The 21,545-nt window shown below is 41.6% G+C and overlaps 1 protein-coding gene across 1 annotated transcript in view; it reads right to left on the bottom strand.

Annotated features, from left to right (window-relative positions):
• Nucleotides 1-20,061, bottom strand: part of ATP8A2 (ATPase phospholipid transporting 8A2) — a 541,321-nt gene extending 521,260 nt beyond the window's left edge. The window contains exon 1 of the mRNA XM_019530163.1: nucleotides 19,904-20,061. Coding sequence (XP_019385708.1) covers nucleotides 19,904-19,946 — 43 coding nt within the window. The 5' untranslated portion in view covers nucleotides 19,947-20,061. The remainder of the gene's footprint in view (nucleotides 1-19,903) is intronic.
• Between the last annotated feature and the right edge of the window lie 1,484 nt (nucleotides 20,062-21,545).

Raw genomic sequence — 21,545 nt, 5'->3', positions numbered from 1 at the left:
GGGGGGGGGGTTAGTTTCACTGACTGAACACAGCGAAACATGTTAGTATTGGTTCCTTAAAAACAAATTAAAAACAAATCTGAGATGTGATCACCAGTCAAATTATCCCTTTGTTTTTCTCACTAGAATAGAGCAACAAAAACTAAACCTTAGTGGACAATTGGGATTCAAGGGTGTTTCCATTTAAAAGTGTCCCCAAACCAATGCCATTTCATCCCACTGCACATTACTAGAAACAGAAGGAGATAATTACAATCGTGGGCCCTAATCCTACCAACACTTAAGGGCACTTTGTAAACAAAGCTCCTCAAACATCTCCCCCAACTACGCAACAGGTGGTTCAAATAAAAAAAAAAAAATATTGCAAATCCTTGCTTAACCCTAGTCAGGTAACAGGGGAAAATACCCATTTAGATAGGGGCAAAAGTAAAACAGCACTCCTGGGAATTCACCAGCCTTTTCTATTGACCCCATATTATGCAACTAGAGTGAAATTAAAGCAAGTCTGAGGCCCCTCTATTTAAATCTGAAAGATCCATGTAGGTTTTTCTCATCTGTTTGGGAAAGCAGGTGTGAAGGTCCCAGAATACACCATGTTGTAAACATCCCTGATTTCTTTTCAGTAAAAATATCTTGTTTTAAATCGTCAAGTGGCTAAAGGTTACGTGAAGATCACCCTCCCAGAATAGGGGTTAGCCATCCTGCAGGAGCCCAAGGAAGGTGCGCTGTTCTTGTACAGAGGCAGCTGAAGCAGATGATTGTCTAGTGCTACTTTCAAGAGTGAGACATCCACCTGCTTCTTCAAACACCTAAATAACTCTGAAAATGTGTCCTGCAATGCTATAGATAGAAAACACAGGAGTGGACATGCCAGGTTAGAGAGATCCATCTAGCCCACTGACCTGTTCCTGAAAGTGGCCAGAACTATTTGCTTCATATTATATATATGAAATTAATTTTGTAGGGGAAAAAATTAAATGAAATAGTTCTTTACATCAGGGAAGACCTTCCTGTTCTCCATCAATTAGCAGCCATCAAACATCTTGAAGCATAACATTGATATTTTTACATTTTTTCTTACCTACTGAAAGTCACACCTAAATTATCCATCTAACAGTATTCACGGGGAAAAAATAAGGCATTTCAATCCTAGGCTTTCTGAGTAATTTTTCTTCTTTTGAAGCACTCCTGGCTGACAAAATGATGTTCTGCACTGCAGGAACACACTTTTTCAGGGCCAACTCCTATATTAAATCATATGTAAACATTCATGTCCTCAAACAACTTTGAGAACATGGAGAGAACTTTACCTCTGCTCTCAAAATAATCACAAGTAGGGACTGTTGATATCAACAGAACAAACCTGTGGTGCTCAGGGCCCAAATACCCAGCCCAAATACCATTGAAAGCCATTTCATCAGCAATACTTGCTTTGTTCCATGAGGAGCATAGGGCCTCTGTGCCCGTTCACCACCCAGCTTTACCTGTGGCCACTGTTTGGTTTCAGCCCAATAAAGTCAAGGTCCCTAGGTCAAAGTATACTCCTCTTCTCTAGGACTTCCTTGATATCTCTCTCATTTACTGACAGACAGTTCCATCGTAGGGCTTGTTTCATAACATTAGTACCTGCTTTTCCTCAGAGCACAGCGGATTCAATTTCCATTTTCCATCACTGTACCCTCAAAAAATATGTAGGTCTTCATTTTTTTTTTTTTTTAACCATTTAGGTCTCCTGATGCCTACAATAAATCAATTTGTAAAAGAACTGGAGTCTTTTCACTCTCCCTATCCATTCTCCACATTTCTGCCTTATATAATAAAACTGACTTCATATTCACGTTGAAGCTCTGAAATTTGGTTCTCACTCAGATGTGTCTCTACTTCCAAGCTGGTTTCAGGAAAGCAAAACTTATTTGTGCTTTTCCAAGTATAGATAAGGAAGGTATCCATGCTCTCTCAGTGCCAACAGATTGGCATGCTATACTTCTAAAGGTAGGGGAAAGCTCTCAACACTTTGTTCTCATTATTTTGATTCCACATTTACGTTCTGATGTTTAAAGCTTCCATTTTAGTGTCGGTCATGTCTTGTTTCATAGTGCTAAGTGCTGTTATTCAAACACAAAGCATTAATACCTTTACTATAAAGAGTCGCATCACTTTTAAGATGGTCCTCATGAGCAGAGAGGTAGTTAGCTATATTAGTCTGCAGCTAGGCAAAAGACAGAGTAGAGTTAGTTATAAACTAACTAAATCAGAAGCACGTGCTTTCATAAGCAGCAACTTGATTCATCATATCACATCTACCCTACCTTTTGTCCCCGGTGAGGAAAGAAAGTCACTCTTCATCTTGTTCAAAGTCCAGCACCTAACTGTAATTCTTTTCCCCAGAATGGTTCTGCCACTGCTAACTAAGAGGAGTGCTTCCAACATATGGTCTGCCCTTCAGGAAAGGGGAAGTCAGAATGAAGATGCACCTGTGTTTTGGCAATCAGTTCTAGGAAATGAGCAGAATCTGCTATTAGGCACAGCTGTTCCTTCTCCTCTTCACTCGAGAAATCTTGCAAGGACATTTGCTCTGATCAAATGATAGCAGATTGCATCAGAAAAAAAGCACAGCCATGTCACCAGAAGACCCTATGCACATATAGAACACTTATATGTCAGAGGGGATATAGCGATGGGCCCAGTCTCACTAAACACCTGTGAATGCCATGTTTCATAAGAGTACCTTACTCCTACCGGCTTATTATAAACTCCCTAGTCAACTTGTTAGGGCAGGGACGGTGTTTTTTGTTGTGTGCATGTGTTTTGAAACCTAGTACATTGGGATCTCTAGGTGCTTCTACAATAATATCATTGTTCTGTCACTATTTTCTGGCTGTGTGCACCAGTGTGATAGTAACAGAGAATCAGCAGGGGCTCAACAGACTTGACAGGCTGTTCTGCAGTGTACACAGTTTTATTGATGAATTACCCTAGGTCTGTAAACAATGGACATTGTACCAATTCTTTTATAATTCCAGATTTTTGTTATCTGGATTTATGAGGTTATACTGTAGACAATTTCACACCCACCCACCCTACAAGAACATTAAGTTGAAACAGCAAAATATTTAGGCAATGCCAGAATAAGAGCTGACCACACAACCTTCGTTCTGTCCCTAGTGCACATGCATTATCGTGCAGTCTTTTAGAGAAGTTCTTTCTACTTAATTCATGCTTACCTGGATGGTTTTGAAATCTTCTGCGACACGTGACATGATAATGTCAGTGGTCCAAAACTGGGAACATTTGAGCAAGGAGAACCTCAAGATACAGCTCCCCACACAAAAAGTCACAAATATTGTTTTACAAGGTACATGGATTGTATGCATGTGCATATCTGGGCTAATAGCATGACCCTGACTTATCCCCTCAACTAATCCCACTCACTCAAATTCATCTTGACTAGCATATAGCCTCTGCTGCCCCTATGGGCAGCCAATACTAGAATGTTACTAAAGGAGAGCTTGTCTCTTTAAAACAGTATGTAAAGGGCAAACCAGACAAAGATGAGGCAAAGGCAGTGGAGGAATTATCATCCAGCCAGTGCATTCTATGACTGGTGTAATCACAAAAGCAGCAAAGAAGGAAAAGTTGTGTTAAACTAAAGAAGGGCGCTGAGATTTTTTTTTGAATACATGGAAATTAAGTGTCCAAAACATTATCAATATAATATACCCAATGTAGCCCATCAGGATGTGGACAGTGGCTAAGCTTAAGCACCCGAAAACCAGGAAATTAGGAGCTGAACTACATATCAACTTGCAATCAGATATTTTCAATGAGATTACTGCTGGAAAAGAAATAGGAAGTTGTGAAAGAGCTACATCAGGTTTACATAGACTTTGTCAAAACTTAAGGTAGTATCAGAAGAGAGTCACTATGGTCAATCATGGGGTTTGTAATTCCAATAAATCTGTTACATATTACTAAGATGATCATTGAGGGATCAAGGAGTTATGTGAACTGAAGGAATGCTGTCAGTCTGATGGAAATCAATAGTGGGCTCAAACAAAAAGACACACTGTCACCACTACTTGTCACGTGGATTCTTGAGAAGCTCATAAGAGTTGTTGAAGGAGGAGGAAAAGGTCTGCAGCTGACCAGACTGCACGAAGTAATTATGTATGCAGATGATATCTGCTTAGTACAGAGATCATAAGAGTCAAATGCCAGAGAAACTGGGCTTGCTATCAATGTCAGCAAAACTAAATACATGATTGCATCCAGAAAAAATATCAAGATCACAGGAAGATAAAGACAGGGAATGACAATGTAGAAAAGGTAGAGAAATGTAACTATTTACGAATAATCACCGAGGACAAGCAAACAATTGAAGAAATCAAGACAAGAAATCACAGTGCTAATATAAGCCTGTTAAGCCTTGATAAAATAATGACATCAAGGAAAAAATCTCAAGGAACCTTAAAAGCTTAAGAGTATCATTGTTCAATCTATCCTTTTATATCAGGGGCGGGCAATTGTCTTGAGTAGAGGGCCACTTACCGAGTTTTGGCAAACCATCGAGGGCCACAAGGATAGCTCTGCACCTTGACAGATGCCCAGTCCCATGGTCACCATTTTGGGACTGGAAGCATCATTCCTAACCCTTGACCTTGCTACCAGAAGTCCCTCCCCTTAGCCCCCACAGAAGTACTCCTTTCAGCAAGGGTTTGCCATCTCTGTACCAGAAAAAATACCAAATTTTATTCTAAAAATTAAATATTTACTACAACATTCATTAATTTAATTTAAAAAAATATTGTGTTCTGATTTACATGAGTTTGCATAGTGTGCATAGAGGTGATTGCACAATAGCTTAAAATGAAATCTTACTCTTATGTAATGTAGGGGAGTGTGGGTGTGTGGATATGTGGTGTGGGTGGGTATGGGGCTTGTGGGGGATGTGAGTGTGTGGAGGGAGGGTGGCTGGGGAGAGTGTGGCATGTGTAGAGGGAGAGGATTTGCTTGCCAGTTCTCCCGTGGCAGGCAGAGCCCCCCACAATGCTCTTCCTGCTCCTGGCCCCAAGCACCTACTCTCAGCCATTTCTCCTTGTCTGCCACCACTGCCCTTCTGCTGCTTCCCATTCCCCGCAGTTCACCACTCCAGCACTGTGTCCCAGCTGCACAGCCATGACCGCAGGACACAGCAGGAGCTGGACAGGCCCAGCCAGCACTTCACAGAGCCAGCTGAGAATTGCAGGGGCTGGGCCAGCTCCTGCTCTATCATGTGGTGCCCTAGTAGGCATCCTGAGACCTACTGGCCCTGGTTCCTGTCATCTTTGACAGGCAGCCAGCAGCAGATAAATATTAATTTTCTAAATTGGGGGGGGGGGAAGGGAGAGAAGCCATGGGCTGGATAGAATGGCATGGTGGGCCAAATCCAACCTGTGGGCCATATTTTGCCTACCCCTGTTTTATACAGATGTGAATCCTGGACACTGACAAAGGCAAATGGAAAAAAGCTACAAGTATTTGAGAATGAAGTGCTAAGGAAAATATTTGGTCCAGTACAAGAAATGGTATGAAGGAGGAGACAAAATCAGGAGCTTGGGGACCTTTACAAAAGGCCAGTATCTTGTAAAGGTAAGAGCACAGGGAACAAAGGGTACAGACAGACATTAGGGCCCCACTAACTCATGACACTTTACTTAAGTGGGGGGGTGCCCTGGCCAGCAGGTGGCACTCCAGCCGCCTTTGAGGAGACTGCCAAACTAACCCTCTCCCCATCCCCACCCCCAGTTCCAGGTCTGTCAGCTTGGGGGGGGGGAGAGGAAGGGAGCACCTGGCTGCTGAATGGCCAGAGCTGAATTGTGACTGGGGCAGAGAAGAAAGCCCCCTTACCTTATGCCCCCCCCAGCTACCCCTGCTGGGATATTTGGGGGAGCTGGGGGGCACACAGCAAGGGGGCTATGTTTCCCCCCACCCCACTCTCCCTTCCACTCTGGCCATTCAGCAGCCAGCATGGCTCCCTCCCCTCCCCCTGACAGCCTAGGGGGCAGGACTGGCCTGGTAGCACCAGCCCAGCCCCTATGCAAAAAATTAACCCTGGAGGGAACACAAGTTCCCTAAGGCACCCTGCTTTTGCGCATCTTAATGTAATACTAGATTTGACCAGGGTTAATTTTTCATGGGATCAGTTATTTTAAAAGGGCTCTGCAGCCATGCACTTGTGTTGCAACATGGCAGTAGAGCGCTTGTAGGGATCAGACCACGCAAAAAAACAAAAAAACCACCACCACCACAGGTCACTTCCATCTGCACCCGAAGTGGCTAGGGCATATCGCAGGAAGACATGCAAGATAGATTTTAGAAGCTGAGGCAAAGGGTCTCAGACTTTGAGACAGACAAAGGTAACAATTGGAAGCTAAGATAAAAACTGATCCGGAAGGTATAGGCAAAGATGCAACCAAGTGGAAGGAGACTGTGCAAGATAGGAGGAGAGGGAAAGCTGTAGTTAGGGCAGTTATAGCCCCCTGCCTCTTCCCCCCAGGCCTGTAAGACCAAAGGAGAGTACATACCAGCACTGCAATGCAATCTTAGCTCAAGTCAACCCTCTTTGACTAATGTCCCAGCACAACTCCTACTATTCTACTTTACAGATACTACATGACACAGAGCACAATTGTATTCCTTTCGCTAAGAACAAAAAGATAAGACAGGATATAGCAGACTGAAGGCTCTACCACTTAGTCTACTCCACAAAAACTATTCCAGATGTGCCAGCTGCTACCTAGTTTTCCTCTGTGACTTTAGGCTGCTAAGTCACTGCCTTCAGGTACTACTTGTTGTCATGCATACTACCAGACTGCTAACAGGCTCTATGGCAAGAGAGAACCTCCTCATTCACCTCCACAAACAAAACCTTCAAAACCCATAAATTCAATATGCATACACTCGTCAAAACTTAGGAATAGCTACTTCAGTGGTATCCTCCACCATTTAATATAGGTGAAACTTACATAGTGAATGCAATGGAATTTGTGCAGAGAAATACAATACTAGCATTCCAATTTGCAAAGTACACCAGTGGCACATGCTTATAAAACTTCCTCTGACCTGTTCGTTACTGAACCATTACCTGTGGCTACTACCATCTTCAGGAAACAGAAGCTTGCATTGAAGTACTGTAGCGGACTTCAGCTTTGTAATAAGTTTGGCCACTCTGCAAACTCAAAGGCCAACTACTGCCCTGGTCCCCAGCTCCAACAACCTTAACTACCTTAGTTTTATAGCATCAAACAGATTAAAAGATCACTGTTTTTCATAACACAAAGTTTACTTGTGTAATCAATACAGTGTATGTTCCAAGAACAAAAACTACAACTTTTTCAGCAAGTACAGCTAATAGGTACTTGTCATATTTCTCAATGCGAGAAGGCAATTGAGTTTTAACATATCAGTGTGAAGGGGGAAAAAACCCCAGATTATTTTTAGGCCCTCCTAAACACATGCTTCTGGGAGGGGTTTCCAAAACTCATTTTTATAATATTGACTTCAAATCACTGATAGTCCCCCTATTTACGATATGAATGGAGCATTCCAACAGGGATTGAAACAGTCACAAAAAATAAAATCAGATCCTGCAATACACCTGACTACATTAAATAAGAGGTACTAGTTAGGCATGTTAGTCTGACATCATCCTAAAGTAAAAGTTTCTTATTACAGACTTTCTGGTTAGGTTCCATGGCAATTAAAATTTTCTGAAGTGAAAAGGAAATAAGAACTCAAAAGGTTAGACTGACACCGACTCCAGAGGCCAACCACAGGCTGCTGAAATCTACCTCTGGAAGACTAGAAGGAGCACTTTTACACATGACACCATTACCATGTACACGTAACAAAAATGGTGTATTGTGTGGCTTAATAGTGTCACACTGTACATGTGCAAGAGTTTTGGGGGTTTTAAATGAGTTTGCATCACTGCAAACTAAACTACATCTCAATGTAGTTTAGTTTGCAACGATGTGCTGCAGCTATTAGCTCGCCCTCCAACCACAGGAGAGGCAGACGGGTTCTGCAGAAAAAAAAAGGATTGGGCCCCCCACTGCTTCTACCTTCAGCAGGCACCTGCTGCAAGCAGAAGTGGCAAGGGGCCTGATTCTTCTCCCCCCCACCCAACAGATCCTGCCCAACTCTCCTGCAGCTGGGGGGCGAGCCACCAGAGGACCGAGTGGCCCCTGAGCTGTGGCGTGTCCCAGTCCTTCCTTCTACAGCAGCAGCACCCCCTGGGGCCACCCAGACAGGCAGCTGATGTGCCAGGTGCTGCCTCAGCTCAGGGTCAGGGAAGGGTTGGATCAGGCCAGATGCTGCCTCTGAGCTGGGGAAGCACCTGGCCTGCTAGCAGACCACCTGTGTGGCCCTGGGGGTGCCACTGCCATGGAAGGAAGGAACAGGGGCCCCCTCCCACTCAGGGGCCATTCAGCCCACCAGTAGCTCACCCCCTGGCTGCAGGAAGGACAGACAGGCTCCTCCAAAAAAAAAAAAAAATCGGGCCGGTGCCGGGGGGGGGACAAAAAAAAAAAAAAGGATCAGACATCTCTCTGTAAGAGTGATGGAAAAATAAAACCCCTAAATAAAAATGGTGGGTTTCAATTAAAAACCCACTATTTCAATTTAGGGAGTATAGAATGCAACCCTAAGGATTAAACCCCTGTCACATGTACAAGTACCCTGTCAGAGATGTCAAGTCCCTCAGGACAATACCAAGGTCCTGATGAATTTTAAATGTAAACAGGTGTTACTTATTATGTGTTAACCAAAATAGTTGAGCTAACAGACAAGCAAATAAAAAAAGAGTGATGAAAACTGCATTCAAACCATATAGAGATAACCTTAGATACATAAAAACACACATTAGGATATGATGAGAGCAGAGTTAAGCAGAACTGTTCAAATTAAATGAGGGCAGTGCATGAATCAGTCAATATTCAGTCTGTCCTGGGGTCATGTTCATCCCCATTAATTATATTTTGTTGTATAGGCACCTAACATAAAATAATAAAACTAAAAATAATACAAGTCCAAACCTAGCCAAAAAGGTGATGCATACTTGGTAGAAAAGTAACTACTATTCAGCTTATCTGTCACTTACCACAAACCCACTTTGTGATAAGTGACAGATAAGCTGAATAGTAGTGGGTTTGTGATAAGTGACAGATTAAGCCAAAGTACTATTAGTAAAAAAAAAAAAAAAATTTTTTTAAATCCCCAACAAACAAGCCAACATAATTAGCACTACATTCAGAGAACTCACACTAGGGCATCTGTACAATGTTCCAATTGCTACCAAGATTCATAAAAAGGATTTTTGTGGGTGACATCTTTGGTTGGCATAAAGTTAAGATTCAGGACTGTCCTCTGTTTCTGAGATTATCAGCAAACAGAAAGAGAAAATCATATAACTAAATCCCACTTCCGTTTGATTGGGGTTAAAACAATATCATGCCATTGTGAGTGTAACTGCAATGCTATTTTTATTTAATGAACTCACAGATATTTATAATGAATACCAGGCATCAATTTCTGAACTTATTACTTATAATTCAAAAACAACAATATGCTAGATTGAGATATTTAACATTACATCCCTAAAAACATTTTTAAAACAGATGTCAGCAAGCTCAGTGCAAGTATATTTTAACAGCAAAGAATAGGATTCTGAAAATATTACTCACAAGTATAATTACTGCTGAAAGCAACAGGACAATTTCTATTTGTTCTTATATTGGCATAAATCTAGAGATTTTTCACTACTCCAGATTTACATTAATGTAATGGAGTTTGCCAGATCTGCAACATCAAAACTGTTTGCATAACCCATATGAACAAGTATTGCAAATAAGAAAGTGAAGGGGTTGTCATCTCTCTTTAGAGAATACATAAAAATTTAAGTAGCCCAAAGCTGTATTGATAGCTTACTGATAACAGCCAAAACAAGGAAGGTAAGCTGCTTGGTTTCATCGTTTAATAACTTGATGAAGAAAGTAATTTGAGAAAGCTTTGTGGGATTTTTTTCCTAGTTTGAGTTCATATAGATGGAATTTTAGACTTCTATTATGCAAACTGTGTACTGTCCACTATCCCCTTCTCTTGCTATAAAGAGAGAGGTTTATTTGTGTGGTTTTAAACAGTGTCTAGGCCTCTGTTGGTCCCTACAGAATGGCAAATTCCACTGAAGATGAAGAGAGGTTTTCTAATGAAAGCAAAAGCAACTTTACATGAAATGAAAGCACAGAGCTTAGGAGATGAGCAGGAAGAATTGGAAGTTTTCATTTATTCAAGGAACTATGTGATTGGAACAACAGACTTCGTGGGATAGGTCACATAATTGAAGTACTGTCATATATGGGTACAAACTGCTCAGGAAGGACAGGCAGAGGAGAAGAGCAGAAGTTGCACTTTATGTAAAAGAGCTATATGATTGCTCAGAGCTCCAGTATGAAGCTGAAGGTAGGCCTGTTGAGAGTCTCTGGGTTAAGGTTAGAGGGGAGATCAAGCAACAAGGGTGATGTAGTAGTGGGTGTCTGCTATAGATCACCAAACCAAGAGGAAGTGGTGGATGAAACTTTCATTAAACAGGTAGCGGAAGTTTCCTGATCACAACCCCTGGTTCTCATGGAGGACTTTAATCATCCTGACATTTGCTGGGAGGGCAATGCAGCAGTGCTCAGGCAATCCAGGAGTTGGAGAACAATGAAACAAGTGAGAACCATTGCAATGAGGGTGGGGCTGAGACGAAAGATATTGCTCAAACACTAAATGTATGTTTTTCCTCAATTTTGATTTAAGATGCATGTGTGTGTGTTAAATACGAGGTCACTTCCAACCCTAATTTTCTATGTTTCTGTGTTGAACATGGAGGCAAATATATGGCCAACAAAAAAAAAGTTCAGAAGTGGAAATTGCCACAGTGGAAGGGAAATAAACCACATAGACTTCAAACACGTTTAGATTGCTGGGACAGGATAATCTTAATCCCTGAATCTGATCATAGAAGTAACAGTAACAAGGATTTTGATACATGCATCAAATTGCTCATGGTTCAGTACAGTCCACTAGGTTACAGCTGCCAAATGAAGATTAACCAGCTGCTAAAGGCCACATTTCAACCTAACAGAAGGCAACAGACAGAAACCTCTGTCCAAGTGGCTATACAACACAACAGAATGGTGCAGCAGAACTCTAAAAGGACTATGCCACAGTAAAACACAAAGCACAATGGAGATTTAGAGTAAAATAAGTAACTAGCCAACGCTGTCATTAGATTAGGAGACAAAGGAAAGAAAGGAGGAACTGCATGACTACAAAAATAACAGGTATAGATGAGACAGGCGAGGAAGAGAAGAAAGAGGGGAAATGCCCCAGGAAATGATGGGCCTATTAGTCAGTCTTTAACAGACAAGACCTCAGAACAACACTCAAAAGCATAAAGTTAAAATGGGGAAAAAAATGGGAGAAAACACCTTCTTCCCTTAGGACTTGCCCCTTCAACACTACATCATGAAGCAATAACGCTTCATTTTTCACCTCATTTTGTTATCACCCAGTAAACAATTCCCTATGACAGTTTCCTTCTTTCTTTCCAGTACCAAACAAACAGCAAGGTATGTCTAACAAGATTTCACAAATTGAGAAAAAGGTGTTGGCTTTTTCTTTTTTCTTGCTGAGGACTACACATAGCCACATACATTCTACCCCTTTAAAAACTTGTATATATAGGAAGGGTGAGACCACTAACAGAAGAGCAGTTTCCTAAAATAACATCTCCCTGTCTTTCTTCCAAGTCATGTTGTCCCCACACACTTAAATGTCAAAAACAATCTGTTTCTACCAAGACTGCTGAGCTGATAAAGATAGGGGAGAGACAACTAGATTCTGGTCTTCTCCCGCTTCATCACTACAATTGTCAGCTAAATTCTGATTGTGGAAATTTTATTGCTGGTGATGCAGTCACAAAAGAAAAACAGCCTCCCCACCACCCCAGATCCAGGATGGGTTTGCAGCACTGGCAAAAATCCAATATCTATACAAGGCTTTGAGAGAGAACACCACATACAGGGTCAATGTTGCAGTCGCTTATCTTAATATTCCAAAACTGTGATTAAGAAGAAACAAGGGGTGGTATGAGATCAAGCAACTGATGATGAAAAACATTTACGAGACCATAGCCACTGATGCCAGAAAAATCAGCATCAAAATCTTATTTAGGGACCTACTTTGCATAAGGCAAACCAATGGCTTCTGGCTTCTCTAAAAATGTTGGTTCCTTTCCCATTCTTTGGTTCTTAAAACCTGCTTTCCTTCTAAGCTATGTGGTGTGCATGGCCATGCAGGTGTGCTCGTGCCATGCTGCCAGGCATGCCTGTGCACACTGCGCAGCTTGAGGGAACACTGCTCGAAACCCACCTTGCTTCTCACTTTGTTAATGGCTTCTTACCTATAATGGCTGTCTATAGACGTGTTCATTCATGATGTAATTAGAACATGAACAAGCTGCTTCATTGTCACATGCATTAAGTCCCCCCCCCCGCATTTCAAGATGGCCATAGGCGTGCTTTAACTAAACCCCGTTGAATAGGTTCTAGTTAAAGGACCCCCACAGCTATTTTGAATGTGGGGGGCTTAATACACGTGACAGTGAGCCATTTTAAATTACAGCAGCTGCCCAAGAACCACCCTAATTAAAATGCCTCCCCCAACACACATACACCCCGCCCAAGCATGTCTACAGCAGCCAGTGTTCTTGATTTTTCCAAAGACTTTTCTAATATACACCATGTAAAAGATTTCTCTGAGGGAATGCAATTCTTTGGCCCCATTCATGTGAAAAAATTAGAGTTATAAAAATGTATACCCTGATAAATAACAGATAAATAATAGGTTAGTATTTACTGATTCTAATAATTACTGCTATAGTCCTTGCACAGAACAAAAAGCAAAGGCTTCCTGGAGTTGCATCATCAGGGAACCTTCCAGACAGAAACTGTATCTAGAATTCTCCCCATGTCCCAGATCAAGAGCATATCCCCAAACTAGAATGGGCTGCAGAAGAGTTAATACAGCTATTAATTTCCCTCCCCTCCTCTCCTCTCCCCCAGATGCCTGTCAGCTGAAGCTCTGTTGGAGATAATTCACATTTCCCCTGGGACCATCCCCACTCTTCCATAAATGTAAAACAAAAGCATCGTTATAGTACTGTTTATTCAAGGTTGATCCTAACCTTAACTGACTAACAACCAGAACCCTCTGTGCTGTTTTCCATACTCAACATTTTTAAACAGCACCTATGTTCCAGCAGTGTTTACAGGAATTAAGCACAATCACCTAGAAACTATCAACTCAGATAATACAGTTATGGGCATCACAATCATCTATATAACTAGGACACCAGGATTTGTACCACAGTTCTGAGTAGTTACATCCTGGAGCCCCATGTTTAATCTTGCTTATAAACCTAGACAAGCTCCCCTCTGGGTAGTTACTAGGGCTGTGCAAAATTTCGACTGCCATTTCATTTTGGCAGTGTTTCGAGAGTTTTGACGCTCAAAACTCTGAATCCAAAACTAAACGGGAGACATGTCGAAACATTCTAAACAAAACAAGTTGAAACATTTTGAAGATGTTTTGGGGTTTCAAAGGTGTTTTGAAGCTGGGCTTACAGGGAAAGAGAAAGTAAGGAGAGAGAGGGGGAAGAGTGGGGAACAGACTGACATTTGTAACTGGCCAATGTCTGCCAACTGTCCCTGAGGTCCCTTCCAATCCCAGTGCTCTGGGGGAGGGACCTAAAAAGTTTAAAAACAGTATATAAGCCTGTGAATAGCTAAGCTGTCAGCCTGTCTCACCAGAGAGCAGCATCTGAAAGGCACCAACTCTGACTGCTTCCCAGCTGCTACCGTCTTGTTAGGGAGTACATCTTCTACTTGCAAAGGATTGGATAGGATACAGCTTACACTGATAGTTTAGCTATACTAACCTAACTTCAATGCTAGCATTGTTATCCCTATGGGGCGTGGTAAGGGACAGTTGGAGTCACACATCTAGCCCATAAGGGTTAGGGTGTCCCCTCGAGGCACCTACTTAGAATGGCTCAGCAAAGAGTCCAAGAACCTACAGGTTTTAGTGATATCCATTAGGACCATGACTGAGCTGAAGGTCAAGGACATCCTCCCTATCTGTTATCTTTTCCAACAAGACATGGTGGCAGGTAAAAAGAGAAGCTGCCCACAGGGTGGAGCTGGCACAGTCAGAGGGCCCTAGGGGTACACTGCCATCTCTAGGGACCCTATTCTGTGACAAAGTGAAGTTTCCCAGAAACCCCTGCACCATGATACTTGGCACACTTCATGCCCTCAGAAGGGGCTACCATTCCTGCAATTTTAATTAGCATCAGGCAAGAAATGACAAAGTTATAGGCATTTTAGTCATTCCCCATTACAGCCTATGGCTGAAACACCAAAACAGCATCAAAACAGCTTTGGCTAAAACAAAACAGTGATTCAAAACACCAAAATGAATTGCTGTCCCATGGGAATGCCAAATCTGAAACCGAAATGAAACACAGGTGTTTTGCACAGCCCTAATGGTTACCAGTCTTCTATATCAAACCCAGAACAGAATTCTGTGCGTTTCAAGTCTCATCACCATGTCAGGTCAACATTTTTAGCTCTGAGCATCTAAGGGACATCCCCAGGACTAAACTTCTCGTCTTGAGACATGAGACCCTACAGCCCACCAACCCTGTCCCCTACGGCCACAGAGAAAAAACTATCACCATTCAGGTATTTGAAGACTTATCAAATCTCCTGCCTCAGTATTCTCTTCTCCAGACTAAATAACCCTAGTTTTTTCAGCCTTTCTTCATGCTTCCCAGCCCCTAATCTTTTTTGTCACTCCACACTGACCTCTCTCCAATACGTTCACATCCTTCCTGAAGTGTGGGGACAAGGTTGGACATAGTACTGCAGCAAGGCCTCACCAGTACTGTAAAGAATGGTTGAATCACTGCCCTTGATTTACAAGTGACACTTTTGTTAATGCAACCCAGTATGATGTTGGGTTTTTTGTTTTGTATTTTTTGCAACAAGAGCACACTGTTGGCTCATATTTAGTTAATGGCCCACAGCAACCCCCAGGTCCTTCTCTGTAGAAGCAACAGTCGCTTATTCCCCAGTCTGTATTTGGGCACACAGTTACGCTGTCTCAAGTACAGGACTTTGTACTTGTCCTTGTTGAATCTCATCTGATTGATTGCATCATTTCTCCAATCTATCTAGGCCATTCTGGATCCTAACCCTTCCCTCCAGAGTGCCCTCCACCCAACTTGGTATCATCTGTGGATTTGCTAAGTGTGCACTCAATGCCATCGTCCAAATCATTACTGCAGATATTAAACAAAACTGGACCCAGGACAGAGCCCTTGAAGTCCACTTGATAGCTCCTCCCAAATAGACACTGATCCATTGATAACTACTTGCTGAACATGATCCAACCAGTTAGGCATCCACCTTACAGGCTAGATAGAAGTATTGTATTTACTTAGCTTAATGAAAATGCTGTGCGAGACCATGTCAAAAGCCCTAACCTCAAGGTACATCACATCAACTACTTTCTCCCCATCTGCAGAGCCTGTCCCCTTATCATAGAAGGAAATCAGATTTGTCAAATATGACTTACTCTTGGTGAATACATGATAGCTGTTCTTGGTCACCCAGTTCTTCTCTAGGTGCTTCACAATAGATACCTTGAGGACTTGCTCCATTATCTTTCCAGGTATCAAAGTCAGACCAAATGGTCTGTTGTACTCTAAATCCTCATTCTTCCCATTCTTAAAAATTGCCATTATTTTTGCCCTTTTCTAATCATACAGGATCTCACCTTTCTTCCATGAATTCTTGAAGAGGCTAATTTTAGAGGGTGTGTCTCATGTGCACATCAATGCACTTGAATAAACTCCAAAGCTAAACCCCAAAGGTCAGCCTGCCAGCCTGGGGCTGCTCCCCGCCAGCTCCGTGTACTGCGGAGAGGCTGGCTGGGGCACGACAATGTTTCAGTGCTAGGCTAGCCAGCAGGCAGCCACTGCACAGAAGCACTCTCATTCCCCAGGCAGCATCTACACGTGCATTGCTGCAGTTTTTTTACTTCAGCCTAATAGTTGCACAAGTGTAGACCCAAGACATTTACTGCACAGCTAATTAGTCAACTGCACAGTAAATGTTTCATGTTAATGTGCCCAATGCTTCCAGAAGTACCTTAGTTAACTCCTTCAGTACTCAAGGGTATATCCCATCTGGCCCTGCTGACTTGAAAACATCAAGCTTCTCTAAGTAATCCCTAACCTGTTTCTCTCCTTCCCTACCTTTGCTGACAACTGCATTCATCTGGTAGCAGTCATTTGTGAAGACTCTATCAAATAAGGCATCAAATACTTCAGCCTTCTCTGTGTCATCATAAACTGGACCTAATACAATTTGGAGGTCATGATATCAAATGGAGTTTACAGGTTCACAGACATACACACAGTTGGATACCATATCAAAAAATATGCTCAGTTCATGTAAAAGCTTATTTTTCTAACCACTGGCTATGCAACCTTAACCTAGGATCTAAAAACCAAGCTGAATAATTTCAACCTGCCACATCATAATCTGTAATAGAAATTCCTTGGGAAAAAAACTTGGCAGTTTTGTTAATGAGGCATAAGTAGACTCCACCTTGTTCTTCTATAGCCAGATTTGTTCTGCACAGTGCCAACAACTCCCTATAGCTATGACTCAAAATGAGCAATTATGATTAAAAAAAAGAACCATTTTTACTGTCACTTTTCTGGCTGCAGAAACATAAGTAATATCCTGAAACTCCCAAATGCCTTAAGAATATATCACTGTAACATGTTGCACAAGACTGTTGAGGGCCTTATCCTGTTAATTTTCAACAATCTATATTGATATTTAGGGTTAACTCGGAAGGCCAACCTCAACCAGTCCAAGCCACATGAATTGGTCTTGCCCATTGTCTTCCTACCATGTAGCCCACAAAGCCATTAATACTGTCCCTTTAGGGCCTCAAACAAGCCTTTCTAGGAATCAGTCTGCACACTACATCTCCCCTTGCAGGATTGCCTTTAATTATGGACAGCAGAGACTAGAACAGAGGTGCAAGAGGCCAGAGAGTTGTGGGATAGCAGCTGATGGATTTCTGGTCTTCTAAACAAGTAAGGTAAAGTACACACTGTACAGACAGTAAGACTAGGTAGTGTGCAGCAGTGGGACTGTCCTCATACTCAGAAGTTCAGAAATTCCAGAGTCAGGATGGATTACCACTAGAGGCCAAACGTAAGGGATTTTAGTTTGAATGGTCAGGAGTATGGGCTTAAGAGTGGGCATAAATCCGATGCTTACTACTATCTGTCTCAGCATAGCCTATGTATATTCAGCGATTTACAATTGAAGTTGGATTATTTTGTGAACTCTATGAATGCACTGGATCTGTATGTTACACAATACCTGTACTTAAAGATAATTTAAAAATGGGAACAAATTGGGATTACTGCCTTTTTGTTTCTTTACATTTTCTTTTTTCTACTTGCCTTATTACCTTAAAAATAAAGTAAAATCAAGAATATCAGATCATACCTACCTTTCTTTTGAGAGGCACTAAGTACTTTAAGATGTAGAATAGATTATTTCCTTCCTCTGCAACACATTTTCAGTTTGGGATTGAAATTTTTACCAAACCCATATTTTCTCCCCTCACTAGGTATTTGAGTTAGACTGTGTGCATACATGTTAATAAGTTTTAAATAAAGATAATTTTAGGGAGCAAAGTCTGGCTAATGGGGTCTAGCTTTGCAAATTGTATACGATTTTCATGCCTTCAGGTCTCACTGATTTAATTAATGCTTTACAGGATCGAGATTAGGCCCTTGAAAGAATGTTCTGCCATCAAAACCTTTGTCTTGAACTATTTTTATTATACTATGTGTACAAATAAAATATATGCTAAAGTAGGGCTGTATGTGGGAACTGGTTCTGAAGAATGCACTGGGATAATACTCTTGGAATTATATTACTTTCCAATTTACACACCTTACTCAACTGTTAAGATGTGCCATACATCTCTGCCTCATCCCTAAACTCCTTCAAGTTCCTACATCATTTAAGCTTCCGTGCCAAAAATTTTTTTCTTGGATTTGCTGCTCATCTAGCTCAATTAGATGGCATTACATACCATCTGAAGTCTTATTAAGACATATTTTCTTTAAGCAGTTTTGCTTTACTCAGTGTACTTACTTTTGAAGTAACACAAGACACTAGTCTTAGGTTTAAGACTTAAGTCAATGGGTATAAAGATAAGAATAAACATCACACACAAGAAGTGTCCAATACTTATTTGAAAGTGTATATAAATAGAAGAAAAGTAACTCAGCCTCAACTTCAGACAGTTTGTACTTAAAAAACTTCCAAAAAAGGATGGGTAACGTGAAAACTGCATTGTTAAATGTCAGTGAATTTGTGTATACCCCTCCACACTCCAAACCTACAGGGTAGCAACTTTTAACCACAGGGGATCATTTTCCTGAGTTTTAAGTTCTAGACAATTGTCCATCCAGAATATAAGGATATACTTCCTGATTTATAAAAAGTACATTTGTGCTTTTTCAAATTCTGTATTGAAAGTACCTTTCTCTCTCCACTCCCAGTTTTACTATTTGAGTTTTCAGCATTTTATTAAGAGATACTGGACGAATCTACATGAGACGCTAAATGCATGGTAGACTGATTCTACTGCACATTAGCATATCACAACAAAAGCCATGCTAATGCGCTAGTACACAGTAGAATCAATTTATTGCACATTAGCACCACTGAGAGATCATGCACTGGCACTTCTGCGCAGTAGCACTGGTTACTGCACATTGAGTTAGTACCTATTACAGGTACTATACTTAATGCGCAGTAACAACAGAGCATTAATGCATGTGTAGATATGCCCACTGATTACAAATTAAATACATTTGTGTCTCTTGTATCATCACATTTTCATTCTCTGCATCATTAAGAGCAAGATTCTGATGCCCTTACCCAGAACAAGTGACTCTCCATTCCAAAACTGGTCCCACTGATACCAAGCGAGGTACCAGTCCCAATTAATAAAAAGGTATCAGGGTCTAGTCCAAATGACATCACTGACCAATAACACTAACAACAACATTAGCTGGCTCTTCCTGTCATTTATGAGGCCTGGTTATAAAAAATAATTATAGCCAAACAAAGCAGATTTAATAAACCTGAATTTAAAAAAAAAATGTTTAAAAGCATAATTTACCAGACATTTCTCCCCAGAGCAATTGATAGAAGGAACTAATTTCTAAAAGACAGCAATTAGATTATTTTCTGTGGCCTGTTTCCCTTTATTGATATTGGTTGAAGCTAAAAATATCCTTGGCTCTCAGTATCTTTCTGTTAGTATTCTAGCATACAATTGCTCCCACCCCCCTTCCCCCGCTTCCTGCAGTATATCCATTTCTCTAGCAATTCATTAACAGCTTTGAGTGTGTATCTGACAGGCATAAGAAGCCATATCTGATCTCATTTTCTAGAAAGTCAAACAATTTAAGCAGAACAAAAAAAAAAATAATCAAAGCCTTCTTTTTCTATGGCTGAACTATCTGTAATTCTGGTGCCCATTCCTGTAAAAAGCTGAGGCCTACAGCCAATACCTTCCAGCTAGTGTGGGATTAAAGATTTACTGAATACAGACTGACCTTCTGCTCAAGAGAAAACATTGCTCTTATTACATTTCTTCATCCACACTTCAATACATGCACAACAAAACCAGCTGGCAATTGTACAGTTACCTATAGAGATGCATCTCTTCCAGCGACGGCATATCAGAGACATGATGCTGTTTCTGTCCTTTGCTCTGGCTGCGTGAAAATGAAAACAGCAGCATTCCGTTGAAGATCTCTATATCATTACTGGGTCTCAAAGCTGGTTAAAGTGATCCCCATGGTAATCTGTGAAACATGTTTTGCACTTTCAAACTGCTATGTTTGATTTACAGGGGGAAGGACGCAGGCTATGTGTATATACACAAGTGCCGTAGCTGACTAGAACATTCAAATACCTTTCACCTGCAATATGAAGTTAGTCACAATAAGGCATTTCAATTCTTAAGTGATAATCCAGCCAGATGCTCCCAGACCATCATCCACACTAAATTTTTAAAGCACCAACATTATCAAACAAAAGGAAAAAACTGAATAGAAGCCTTTGACAACCCTCACATATCTTCCACCTATGAAAGAGAGACAACCCTATATTACTGAGTGACAGAACTCTTAAATTTGGGGGAAAGGAAAGAAAGGTTTTTCTTTTTCTTCTTTTTTTTTCTTTTTAGCAAGAAGTTTTTTTCCCTCCCCATTAAACTAAGGGCACCTGACGGAAGTGATACTCATTGTGCAATTGGCCCCTTGAAAGCAGTCCACAGCTGTGCCCTGATAGAAGTGCATGGCTGCAGAGTGCTGTAAAAGTGACCAATCATGTGAAAAATTAACCCTCATTTAATGGGGGTTCTGATGAAGGTGCTCCAATGCAGAGCACCTTCATTAACTTCTGTTTGTCTCTGCATTGATTGGGGTTGGGCTGCATCAGACAAGCCTTGCTCCCAGTGCTGTCTACAGGACAGGAAGGGGAGAAAGGGGAGGAGGAATTCTGGTCTGGGGTTTGCCCAGGCTGCATTGAAAAGGGTGTGGGGGTGGACTGGAGCCCCACTGAGGTGGGGGCTCCAATCCACTCATCACCCCCACTTCAGTGCAGATTGGGCAAACCCCAGACCGGGGCTCCCTCCCCTCCCTTCCTGTAGACAGCACTGGAACTGGGAGGGGTGGAGGGAGAGGCTGCAAATGCACAACTCTCATAGAAGTGGAGTTCAATCCCACCCCCATCCCTGACCCAACAGAAAACTTCTCTTGTGGGAGGGGGATGTCACTAACTCATGGCACTTTCTGTGAAACACCATACAATACAGTGGGGAACTGCACATCTGTTAATGCCCAAAAGGTACTTATACCCTGCCACTCCATCAGTGGAGGAGCTGAACAACACATAATCTTTTCAAGGCATCTTCCCAATACTACTATGAAATACAATTATTAGTCACTTTTATTCCCATTCTACACGTAGATAATTGGGACAGGTTAGGCAACTTGTACAATATAACACAAGAAACCTGTAGCAGAGCAGAAAACTAAACCCAGGCCTGAGTCCCAGGCTACTATTCTAATCATCTTTCCCTCCCAATAATAAACCACAAAAGAGTCCACTGTAGCATCTGCTTCACTAGAGGCTTTGAAAAGCAGCCTAGAAAAGCAGTGGTCAGGGATTTCAGGGATTTGTGCAGGGATTGTACCAGATGACCTTGAAGTTAAGAGGCTGTGACTTGGATGATTACACAGTCTGGTGGGTGGCAAATTGGCTACAGGGTCGTACCCAGAGAGT

The sequence above is a fragment of the Crocodylus porosus genome, unplaced genomic scaffold, assembly GCF_001723895.1.
Source record: "Crocodylus porosus isolate Cpor-Errol unplaced genomic scaffold, CroPor_comp1, whole genome shotgun sequence".
NCBI classification, from domain to species: domain Eukaryota; kingdom Metazoa; phylum Chordata; order Crocodylia; family Crocodylidae; genus Crocodylus; species Crocodylus porosus.
The sequence above is the reverse complement of the archived record's forward strand: the minus strand, read 5'-3'. Positions and strand labels throughout refer to the sequence as shown.